This window comes from Poecilia mexicana, unplaced genomic scaffold, assembly GCF_051168715.1.
Source record: "Poecilia mexicana isolate PSO_F unplaced genomic scaffold, ASM5116871v1 scaffold_14, whole genome shotgun sequence".
Lineage (NCBI taxonomy): Eukaryota > Metazoa > Chordata > Actinopteri > Cyprinodontiformes > Poeciliidae > Poecilia > Poecilia mexicana.
Window position 1 is genome coordinate 8,918,490 of NW_028263383.1, and position 12,642 is coordinate 8,931,131.

The following is a 12,642-nucleotide window of genomic DNA, read 5'->3' on the forward strand; positions in this document are numbered from 1 at the left end:
TTTACTGTTTATTTACAGTCATGTAGATCATTTCATTAACCTTTCAAACGGAGGAGCATTGCATCTCTGCTAATTTCCACCTGCATAATCTGTAATCGGGTATGATTTAACAGATTATGAATTGGTGAAAAGCCAGATTAAAATTGAATTACATTTATGTCGACATGTTTTGAATATGTGAAACGTGTACCCTGATTGGCTTGTGACGGCTCCGAGACGTTGACGGACAGCTGTCCGGTGAAGGAGTTCACTCCCATCATGCCTGTGTGCGTCGAGCCGGAGAGCTGGGTGTGTGTTCGTGGGACGCTGTAGAGAGCTTCTGCGATGTCCGCTGCTCGTTTCAGGATGATCTCCTGGGAAAAATGCAACCATGACACCAGTTTTAGACTTCTTCCTGTTTCCGAGCGGACAGCTGTATGTTAGGGTACGTACCTGGTTGTTATGAGGCAAACCGTAGAGCGCTTCCACCAGATCCGCTGCTCTTTTCAGAATAACCTCCTGTGAAAAATGGAAAGAAAATGATAAACTATCTGAATTACAATGATTTGCTTAAAGCTCAATCTTATTTAAAACGTCGAGTGCGATTTGCTTTTTTCATCCCTTTCTGTCTTAAACCATCTCTTCATGGTAAACAAATTGCACTTCACTCCTTTTAAAATGTAGATGATCACCTGCCAACTTGAGTGCTTTTATGCAGCATAACAACATCTTGAAGTGACAGGTATTTAAAATCAAATCTAAAGTCAATCTAACCTGCAAAAAGTTTCTGGGAAGCTCATCTGCAAATTAAAATAAGCCCTAAGAGATCCATAAAAGGCCATTTGATCATAAAATGCTGTCTTTTTTACTCATCTCTTCAAAAGCAGGTTGAGTCCTTGATATCATTTCCTGCTCTCTTTTCTCTTTTACTATTCAGTTCGTAAAAAATAAAAGAACCTTAAACCAATCAAATATATAAGTATGTTACGTTTTTTGTGCCAGCCTTTTAATCTCCACAGCTTTAATATGCTTTTATGATTCCTTTCACCTTTTTCTCCATCCATTTCTTTGTCCCCTCCTGCTTTCCGGAGGAAAGTTCAAGTTCTGCTGTTCTCTTCCTCCCTGTTTGGTACCTTTATTATTCCTCTCCTCTGCTCACCTCTGAGGGCCCGCCCCGAGGTCGAAGGCGTCTTGTTTAACAGTTAATGTGTTGTCGTTCTCACAGCATGAGGTGACGGAGAGAAAATGACTCTGTACTTCGCAGAGTTAACCTGCACTGTGTGACACTCTCACACATGCTTCGCCTCATGTGTGCTCTCCTGTGAGTTTGTGGCGGTGGAACATATTGCCTTTCCATCAGTGTGTGCACGTACGTGTGTGTGTGTGTGTGTGTGTGTGTGTGTGTGTGTGTGTGTGTGGGGGTGTGTGTGTGTGTGTGTGTGTGTGAGGATATGAAAGGTCGCACAGCCAGTCAGCAGATCTTATGCGCCTGTCAACTGAGCTAAATTCAATCTTTTACAGATTATTATATTCTTGCTGCCTCTCTGTTAACCTCTTATTATTAGGGCTGGCGAGTTGAACCACTCACACACACACACACACACACACACACACACACACACACACACACACACACACACACACACACACACACACGCACACACACACACACACACACACACACACACACACACACACACACGCAGAAACCCGATCCCGGGCGGTGAAGTGGTTCCGGTAAAGCCAGTCACTGATAAACGGGAAGGAAAGATGATCCTCTGGTAACATCATCATCATCAGGTCTGCAGTTTTGTGGAGCTGCATCATTCAAATCTTTTCACTGCCTAATGCATTGCACTTTGACTTTTTTATTTTTATCTTTTACTTAAAGTGAAAATCCATCAGCTAATTAATTTCTTACATGTGTATTTGTAAATAAGAAGCATTGTTTAGAAGGAAATGTCTAGTTTTAGTCCCATATTTAGAATATTGTTGTCTCTAATTTATATTCCCTTAATTGTTCTCCATAATGCAGATGAAGTTGCTCCCAGCTGCATTGTGCTGATGCAACTTTGAATGGAAAAAAGATTACATTCTGGCCCGTAACTTATGTTTTAGAGCTGATTAAACTGAGAAATACCTGCAGCAAACAAGAAACCATACACTGCAAAACCAAAACTGAGCAAATGTTGAGAAAATTTGTGATTCAGGCAAGCTTTTTCCATTTGAATTAGTAACATTTTACCACAAAAATGCATGTTAAACATGTCAATGTAGCATCATTCAGATATTATTCCAGACATTTATTTAAAAAACAAATGAAACAATTATTCTACAGCTTTAATCTCTGCTTTTTATTCATTTATGTTTTCTTTTTAATTTAGCGGATGTTAACCTTTCTTTCCCTGTACTGTGATCCGTCTCAGGAAAATATGGAGAAAACTGAGTCAGACAGAAAAGACATTTTATTGGAAGAGGGAAAAGACTCACAGGAGCTGTCAAGGTGCTTTTAATGTCTGATTTATGAGCTGTGCTAAAATGATAACCATACAATATCCACACACACATGCTGTATGCATTATGACTAGGAAACGTTGGGCTGGGGTCACATGTGTGTGTAACGTGCATGTGCCTAACAAGCACATACATGACACATATGTGACTTATTTCTCCCTAATGCTGGTACATTAGCAGCTTGATCCGCATCTAATGGGCCATTAGGGATGCTGTACATGGAGGGTCACCCTTCCCATAGATATGATGTCATGCTTTTCACGCGGGACACAATTGCACACATAGGAAGTGGTATCGACATGTGTCCACAAATTTTCTTTGGACATCATCTCTGTGTTGTTAGATGGTGGTTTCAGATTTCATTGCCTCTCCCTGGTGGTGAAGTCGATTTAAGTGCATGAGAGTCACACGTCTCAGCACTGCATGTATGCTGGAAAGTTTCACGTTCGGTATATCTCCACGCATCACCTGCATTACTCACACTCATCCAGGATTACTCATCCTGATGCTGCCAGTGATGTGACCTCGTGAAGGTATGACATCAGTAAAATGAGGTGCATAGCGATGTCAGCTGCGTGAGTCACATGAAGAAACCACCCATCTCTAACCGGACCGCTTTTTTCTGCTGATGCTACTTTGTCGAAACATCACTCATCAGTGGTCTGCCTATAGTGAGTTTATTGGTTTTATACACTAAACTGGAGGCCCAGTGACAGCTCACAGTGTTCTTCCACATCAGGACAGAGTATACGTTACTTTTGTTGTGATGTATTATTTCAATGTTTCCACGTTCTCAAAGAAAACCTTACAGTTGGTTGAAATTAATGCTAATTGCTCCTGGAAGGAGAAATCCTGTTCCCCGCCCTGGATGAGTCCTTTGCATGAACTTTGTGTAAAATCCTGATTGAGTCAAAATCTTGTTGGAGCTTTTGGACACCAGGGACTTTTTCTTTTTAACTTGTCTTGCTTTTGGGTTCCTCTTTAACAACTGTTTTATTTGAGTTTATTTTACTGTTGGTGCATGTGTGTGCTGCTCAGATTGAACAGAAACATACCAAATACTACAACGATCTGGGATTTTCTGACTTTGAATTAAGTTTTAAAAATTCTCACTTTTATTGCTCTGGTATTTAGCTGACAGAAATAAAATCCCTGCTTAGGTAAAATTATTTGGTGACAACTGATGATGTATCTGCTTCTTAAAGCAGCTTCACTGTGAAACATTTTAACAGCTACATGAACCACGAGTCGAACCAGATGAGTAGTTACGTCACTGTGTCCCAGTATAAAAACAGGGTAAGGTGCAAACTGTGTGTCTCAGATATGGATGGATGCTGAGGAGATCACAGTGACACAAACTGGCAGCTGAACCAGTGCCTGCCTGTGTGTGTTGCCAGTAAAATCCCCTGAATGTTCATTGAACAATTATAGAATCGGCTGTTCACTGGTAATCCTCTCTCACACTCCACTGCTCCGAATGTCTGTCGTCTGTGTGGTGCCGCCAACACACTCTTAGAAATTATACATCGACTGGTTGACACTCGACAAGCAGCCAAAACTGCATTTGATGCCAGAGAACAGAATCGCATAATCCAACTTTTTCACATTAAACAAAACGAAAAAAAAAAAAAGAGAGTCACAAAACTGTTGCAGTACGGCTATAAAAGTTACAGTTCTTCTTTCTGATGCCTTCACAGAACTTGGAACAAAAAGTATCTGGAGGAAAAAAAACATCTAGAAGCAATACTGTGTTTGGGTCCGGTTATAGTCATCATTCAAACACGGGGAAAACCTGATCCCTGATCGATTTTTGTATTTACAGCTGCATGACTATTCTCATTGTGGCTTTGCCTGGAAATATCTTGGGTGACATCATGTTGCTCAAAATAAAATTCACAATGGGAGAAAAAAAAATGAACCAAAAGGATAGTTTACAAATGTAAGAAACTTCAAGCTTCAAATGCAAGATTAGGATTTTACTCTGTCAGTTGTGCCAATTTCTGTAGTGCAAACTTGTATTGACCCCCAAAAGTTCAAAACCTGAAACTATTTTCTGCAATAAAGAAGGATTTAATTAAAAACACAGCTGGCCTGTGGAATCAACAAACCACTTAAATAGAAGCTGCATGATAACATGAGGTAAAGAGAATCCATGATAAATCCATGAAACAGATCAAACATGGTGCAGTGGTGAACCTTTCCAAGAGTTTTCTGCCTACCAAAATTACCAACATCTCAACCAAACGTCATAAAACAGATGATCAAAAAGATCACAAATGACTTGATTACCAAAATAGTGACTTTTTTGGTGGATTGATGAGAAAAAATGGGAATGTTTTAGAAAGTGTTGTTACATCTGGCATAAAAAAATACACAGCATTACAAAAAAAGAGAGAATATCATGGATAGATACAACAAATAAACATGTTGTTTATTTGTTGTACTTCTTTATGAACTAAATGACTTACCTTAATTTATGGAACGATAAATAATGCTCCCTACTTTGAGGAGAACGCCTCCCCTTTACTTTGCAAAATAAATGAGCTCACTTCATTGTACATTAGTTGTGACTTTAAATTGTCCGTTGAGAGTTAAACACACTGCATTGTGGGTAAATCTAAACAATATACACATTTATTTATTTGCCTTGTTGCTGGTGCTGCTGAAACAAGGCATTTTATGGGGGCAATTACTTTTTTAAATTGGAATATGTTGGTTTGGATTATGTTTATTTCTCAGTAAAGAGCCAGTCTGATAACCTGACTGGAAAGTATGATCATGTTTTCTAAGAGTGTTTCCTCTGTGCACAATGATGGGGTTTCTTCTTCTCTCCAACTACTAACATATAAACATTTAAACACAAGAAAAATTGGCAGAGCCGACTGAGATGTTTGACTTTTTCAGACCTTGAGTTTTAATTTCACACCCTGAAGGAAAGGAGAGCCCCATCAGTGAGAAAAACAAACCCTGGCCACGTATATACAAATAAAAAATCAGTAAGAACACAGGGTTTACATTTCTGCAGATGCAGAGACATTTACAGTATTGTTTTTACAGACCGTTTTGGTGTGTTCTGGGTTGCACACATTCCCACAATCATGATGTACACTGTGTGCAATTGATAACACATGTGGACGGATGCAGGGTGTTGGCACGACTGTGTTGACATCAGAGCATCAACACATCATCACATCATGACCAGGGCCCGTTATTTCATGATGTCACACCAAAGACAGCCTTTCTTGGTCCAGCTCCAAAACAAAAAGGACTCATCCAGCAGCAGCTGTTTCAGGAGACCGCCAAACCACCCCCACCTCTCCCAAAAATTCAAATTTCAATCAGGTTACGGAGCCCTCACATGAAAACAGCCACGCCACGAGGAGAGTCCTCCTGCATGTACGGATCACGATGACGGAGTTTGGTATCAAAGCACAGCTCATCGTTTGTCGTTAATTGTTTACATCTGCTGATCTTCTTCTCAACACTTTGATTTTCAGCCAAAAAACAAATAATCAAATATGTCTCTCTGATCTGGAAAAGAATCAGTCGCTCTGTTTTTATGAAGCTCATACACTGAGAGTTCATCTAGAGGTAAACATACAACCCACTTGAGATTTGAAAACAGATATTTTGCTTAGCAAAATAAAAAGAAACACAAAAATATCTTTGTAAGTATTCTGTCTATATGTTCATCTCGGCAGGTTTTTCTTTGAATGCAAAGCTTTCTAACACAAATATTTCCTTTTTGTAGAGTCATACTTTTCTTAAGAAGATCAAGCTGAAAACTTTTGCTACCTTTGGAAGCCTTTCAGGGTCCCCAGGGTGCCGAGGGATAACCTTCTGAAGCCTCTGAAAACCATAGTCAATGGTTGGTTCGTTCAGTGCTGCAGAAAAGAGAGGAATAAAAGAGGATGAGTAAAATAAACTTAATGGAGATGACAGTAAACAGTCCATGCTTCTCTCTGATATTATATTTCATGTAAGGGCAGATATGTAGGATTTTGCATGACGGCTCCAGCAGTTTGAAAATTAAAAGCATTTTTTTTTGCCCTTCCTCATTATAACTGCGCAAAAACCCCAAAACATTTTTGTTTTCTTCTGAACAGAGAAACTCAAGTAATGGTTTTATTAAGTCCAAAGTGCAAACCTGACAACAGACAATAGTTCTTTATATACCCACAGGATGTCCAATAAGACTGGTTTTACTTCTCAGCAGGTTTTACTCTAATGATGTTTAATACTTCATAATAACAAGCTGACTTATTACGTTCTGCTGCAGAAAAAAAGTAAAGATTTCTGCAGGATAGTCAAAGTATGCATCATATCAGTTCTGTCAATTTGCCAGTTTCAGTGTCAAATTGTTTTTGCAGAAATAAAAACAAATAACTTAAAGTATTGCAAGTGCAGCACAACAAAGATTAAATACAAGAAACAGTAATAAAATAACTCCTAAAGCAGAAAAACAGAATCTGAGAAATAAAATAACTGGAAAATTGCTAAAGACAAGGAAAGCAGTGATATTACTTAAAATACAAAATATAATGCAAGACAGAGACAATAAATTAACATAAAACACAAATAAAAAGTAAAAAGAAAGAGGGCTTTATAAAACTGTGTACAACTTGCTACCAACCATTTTAGGGATGTTTTGCCAAGAAATGTGTAAAATAATCTGAACGTGATGAAAGAAAAGTATGAATAATTATTTACAGTTCAGGATGTGAGACAAAGGATCTCAGTTTGGCAGTATTTGTTAAATGAGAAAAACAGGAATTTGACATTTGCATCCAAAGTGAAACTTGAGTTAAAAGTCAAGCCAAGATTCCTAACAAGATTTTGCCAAAGTACACAGAGGTACAAGATGGTAATTTGTCATCGTTCCAATGTTAAGTATTTCAGTTTGTTCATTTAATAGAAGAAAACTGTCTCCCATCCAATGTTTAACTGTGTCTAAACTCTTTGCCAAAGTGTGGAGTTTAGAAATTTCACTCTTTCACAGAGAGGTGTAGAGCTGCATGTCATCTGCCCAGCAGTGATTAGAGAGCGATGTCTTCAAAAGCTGACACAACCAACCCAAAGGGCGTCACAAATACAAAAAGTCACTGGAGGCCATTTAAAGCTTCACGTTTCCACATGTATAAAGATTGGATTGGGACAGCATTCAAAACAACCAGCTGTCAGGGAACACATACATTACACGTATGGATTTTTGCTTTCCAAATATAGCTTCCTGATGCAACTGTAAACAATAGCACTGACTGTGGAATGTATACATATTGGTATATGTATATGCCAAGGGAGTAAAGCAGAGAAGTGATCCCATAAAGTAACTCAAAAACCTTTTGCATGGATCAAAGACCTTTTCCAAAAACATGGTAGATTTCAAGTGGTTCATTATAAGCTCTTCATTCTCTCTGCTTATCAGAATAAAAATTATTTCCATTAGCTGTCCACCATTAGCCCTTGTTGTGTTGAAAAACTTTGCATCAATTTTCAGAGGCTAAAAATTCCACAATGCAGTATTTGTGTGTTACGTTCTGTTAAATATAGAAATCAAATTTAACTGGTTAAACATCAGTCATCAGTGTGATTATAAAGCCTTCTGATCCTAATTTCAAAATGTTACATGTTGCACTTTCAACGCTGCTCTTGCTGGTGTTCAGCCCAGCTGTGCAAACCTAATTAACACACACACAATCCAAACATCTGCAGGAGTCAGCGGGGGGGAAGGAGAAACAATCACTTCTCTTTTTGTTTCAAAATACCCCACTGACACCGGAAGGTGTTTGTATTTCTGGGCTGAACTGAAAAATGGTGAACCTTGCTAATGTATTTATGTATTTCTTCTAACTTATAGAAGAAGTGGGTTAGAGAAGTGGGCATGTGTTTTTATATTTAAATCTGTGAGTCATTCGCTGAGGAAAAGACATCTAAAAATGATTAATCATGTTGTTAAAGCAGGATGAGGCAGGTTCTTTATTTTGGATGAAACAATTTCCTGTTTTCCTCAAGCTGAGGATTAAGGCATAGAAATAAAATGGACATAAAAGTAATTCTATGGGAGTCAGCCAAAAAAAGGCGCAAGGTATTTGGAGTCTTGCTTTGATCAAGATATACTTCCAACAACATCAAAACAAAATGGCTCAACAATAAAGTCCAGGTTTACTTTTTAACTACCCACGATCTTCAACGCTTACCCTTCACAATAAGAGTCTTTATTCTGGTGAGAAACGTCAGTGTGCGCCACACAGCAAGTGAAAATACCGAAAGACGCTTTCAAATCATCTAAATTTTCCTTTCAGGCTTTTCAAACAACAATGTTACACACTGAAAGCTTGCAGAAAATTAAGAAATGTACCACTCACTGACAAACTAATTAATTTTCATTAATACATGTTTTTTTAAATGTAAAAGTAAAAATAAAAGGGAGTAATTTTAGTGTTTACCCAATGCTGTTCTTAATATAACAGCATGCATTGCTAAGCTTAGTTTTTAATCCAAGTCTCAGACAAAACACAAAGAAAAAACATCCAAACAGATAAAAGCTATACTGCTCACATGAACAAGCAAGAAAAATTAATACTCCTACAAAAATCAAGAAATATTTAGTTTTTGGCCCCCTTCTCATCCAGGTGTTTTCCACCTAAATGACACCGTAGAGGTTTTGTTACATAAATAAATGAACAGAATAAAGCTTCCAAAAAAACCTCATCTTTTTAGATGTCGGCGGAATCCGCTGGGATTAAGTGCAAGCAACTAAATACATTTTATATATACATATAGACATAGATATACTAAAAAGGTTCAAACTGGTAGTGTCAAAAACATCTGTATGATAATGGCAGTACAGATACAATCAGAAAAGGTTTTAAGGAACACTTAGGGCCCCTTTAACGCTCCAATTACCCTCATCCAAAGTCTTTATCCAATCAATATGTCAATCAAGGAGAGCTCTGAAAGCTCTGTCCGTCAGGACAGCATCAGCATTTCTGTACTTTTTTAGTTATTGACAAATGCTGAGCTTATGTCATCACCACATTGTTGAACCCTGAAAGTTCAGCAACAGGCGAGGTGGAGGTAGGAAGTTATGCTGGATTAACATGGGCTTGTGGGAACCGAAGGGGTGTGTTTGCGTACATGAAGTCCAAGACTGCAGCTGCGGCGGTGATGTTTGGTACTTTCCACAGCAAGCACTGATAAATTACTTGCAGATGAATGTCCTTTGCTTGTTGTGCAACTTCTTTTAGCATGTGTGTTTTAGATATGTGTCTGTGTTATTCACACATCACACCCAAGCCTCTGGTTTCTGTTAGGTTCTCAACCACCTAATTTGTTCGCAACATTACTTTATAAATCATGAGCTTTGGTCCAGATGTTAAGCTGTTGTGGACAGCATTTCTATGTGCTTAAAGGAAGCCCTGTGGGCACATTAGGATTTTGTGATTTATTGATGGTAATTATGTGGACATGAATTAGAGGTAGAAAAGGGTGGGTCTGCGTAGGAAGAAGAAAGACTAACATGAGGGAGAAGAAAGAACAGAAAATGCAGATCTAACCAAGAGGAAACATTCTAATCTAATCTTAATATAGAAACCTTAAGATAATGCAATCTCTGTCTTGGTATGAAGTCGTCACTTAATTTGAAAGCATCCTTTCAGAATGAGGAGCCAGAATTGAGTAGATTACTCCATTGAACTGGGACACTGGGTGGCTTGGTGGGCAGAGCAGGTGCTCGATGTGGATACAGTCCTGGAAGTAGTCGTCTGGGTTTGATGTCTTTTCTGTCCCTTTCATGTCAAATGAGTGTTTAGCAAACACTCATTTGAAAACCCTAGGTTTTCAGTGACATTTCAACAATCAGCTGACATTGTCTTCACCTTTTCTCTTCTTGTTTTAATTCATCATGTTGTTTTCTGACATGTTGCCCCCTAAAACATTACTGTATTTTCTGTAATTATGTCGCTCTCTTGGTTTTAATGAACTGCATGACATGTGAACACCCTGACTTACTTAGATACACCAAACCCTGCAAAAACGTTGTCTTATTGTACTTAATGTTGATTGTTTTAAACATAACCATCCAGATTGAGAGCAATGTTTCTGACAGAAACAGACCGAAAGGGAGTGATGCGAGTTAGAGAAGAAGTGTGTGGAAAGGAGTAAAGAGGAAGAACTCTGGTAGACAGACAAAAACAAGACAGAAAAAGAGCATGCAGTCATGGTTGAGGGAAAACAAAAAATTAGAAAAACAGCTGCCTAACAGTCGGCAGGATATCAACTGTCAGAACCAACTGCCAGTGTCAGATCCTCTCTCTGAGCATCTCTGGAGACGTTTAACCGATGCCAGCACTAATATGGCACACACAAACACACAGACATAGATAAGCGCATACATCACATCACAGCGCAGCTCAGATTAGCTGTGATGATTTAAGCATCTCAGGCTGGCTCATTAATAATGGAACAATGTTTCTTTAAGAACAAAATGATGTGTGAATGTTTGCCTGTGTGGATTTAAAAATAATTCAGAACTTTTCCCACAAACTTTATTGTTTTGATGAGGATTTTATGCGGTAGAGCAACACAAAGTGGCCAAGAAAATGTGAAATGGAGGGAAAGGACATGTGTGTCATGCCTTTAGATTTAACCCTGTTTATTTTGATACCCCAAAATAAAATACTGTGTGACTGCCTGTCTTAATCACAAAGCAACTCCACCTGTGTGCTATTTAATCTCAATACACCGATTCTCTAAAGGTCTCAGGGGTTTTCTGGAGAACATCAAAGAGCAAACAGCATCATGAAGACCAAGAGACACTGAGGACAGGTCAAAGGAGAAAGTTTTAATCAGTTTAGTTTATAAAACAATATTTATAACATATTGAGCAAACCAAAACATGGCAATCCAACTAATTTGACTACACAATAAGAACAATGATTAGCAGCCAAGAGGCCCATGGTTCCTCTAGAGGAGCTGCAGAGATCTACAAGTCAGGTGGGAAAAACCATTTGTGCTCTTCATACGTCTGGACTTCATATATGAGAGGCAGAAAGAAAACAAGAAGTCCTTTTAGCTGGTCATGTGGATTAAGGTGCTCTTCTCAGATGAGACCAAAATGTAACATTGTGTACGTTTAACATTGTAGGTTATCCTGAATGGCAGCATCTTGCTGTAGGAAAAATCTTATTTGATTTCAGTCTCTAAAAGTGTAAACCTGGTAAAAAAAACAAAAAAAAACCAACCAACAGACAAAAAAACAACAAAACCACATAAAGCTGAAACTGTAGTTAAAGGTGGTTCTGCTAAATATTAACTCATGAGGGCTGGCTACACATGCACACCACACTTTTCAGATATTCATCTTTGAGAAAATGCCTTATTTGTGGTTATATGACACAGATCATGATCAGGGTATGAATGCTCATGCAAACCACTGACTGCAGAGTTGGGCTCATATTCCACCCAAGGATTTGTACAAAACCAGAACCAGCATCAGATCAGCAGAAGTTGTCTAGTTCATTAAGTATCATTTTAAAAAGCGCAAGTAAAGCCACCAAATGCATCATGTCCATTAAAATCCTAACCCGTGCTCCCTAAACACTTATTGTACTCCCCCCCAGTTTTAATGGGCAGTGCTTATTTTCCAGATTTGGACAAACGAAAAGCAGATGTTTTTCAGAGTAAAATTTATTGTTTTGTTTAGCAAGAACTGCTCCAGCAGAACACATAAAATCAGCCGTAAATATGTTGTCGTGGCACATTTTTCACAAAAACACAACATAAACACTTCATCAGAGCGAATGACACTGAAACCTGAACCTGTCTCATCTCACTAATTCTGCCTCCCTGCTGCTCCCCTGAAGCCCTCTCAGCACGAATCCCTCCAGCTCTGCTTCACCTCCCCCCATCATCCCTGTCTTCTGCTTCATCTCCTCCCTCCTCCTCCTCCTCACTAACTACACCTTCTGCCACTTTCACCCATCCATCCGCTCACCCATCACTCCTCCACCTCCTCCTCCTTCAGCCTTGTTCTTTCCCTCAGAGTCCAGAGCCGCCATCAGATCAATACTCATAGAAGTTTCATGAGGACAGACCATCCAGTGTTGCTCCACCATGAAATGTGAACGGAGGAGAAAGAGAAAATAAAGA

At 38.8% G+C, this 12,642-nt stretch overlaps 1 protein-coding gene across 2 annotated transcripts in view; it reads right to left on the bottom strand.

Annotated features, from left to right (window-relative positions):
• LOC106929927 (transcription factor COE1) overlaps window positions 1-12,642 on the bottom strand; it is a 99,250-nt gene that overhangs the window by 10,839 nt on the left and 75,769 nt on the right. For both annotated transcript variants that reach the window (XM_088012742.1, XM_088012743.1), the window contains exons 11-13: window positions 6,289-6,377; window positions 433-498; window positions 191-353 (exon numbers count right to left, since the gene is read on the bottom strand). In XM_088012742.1, the coding sequence (XP_087868868.1) occupies window positions 191-353; window positions 433-498; window positions 6,289-6,377 (318 nt within the window). The remainder of the gene's footprint in view (window positions 1-190; window positions 354-432; window positions 499-6,288; window positions 6,378-12,642) is intronic.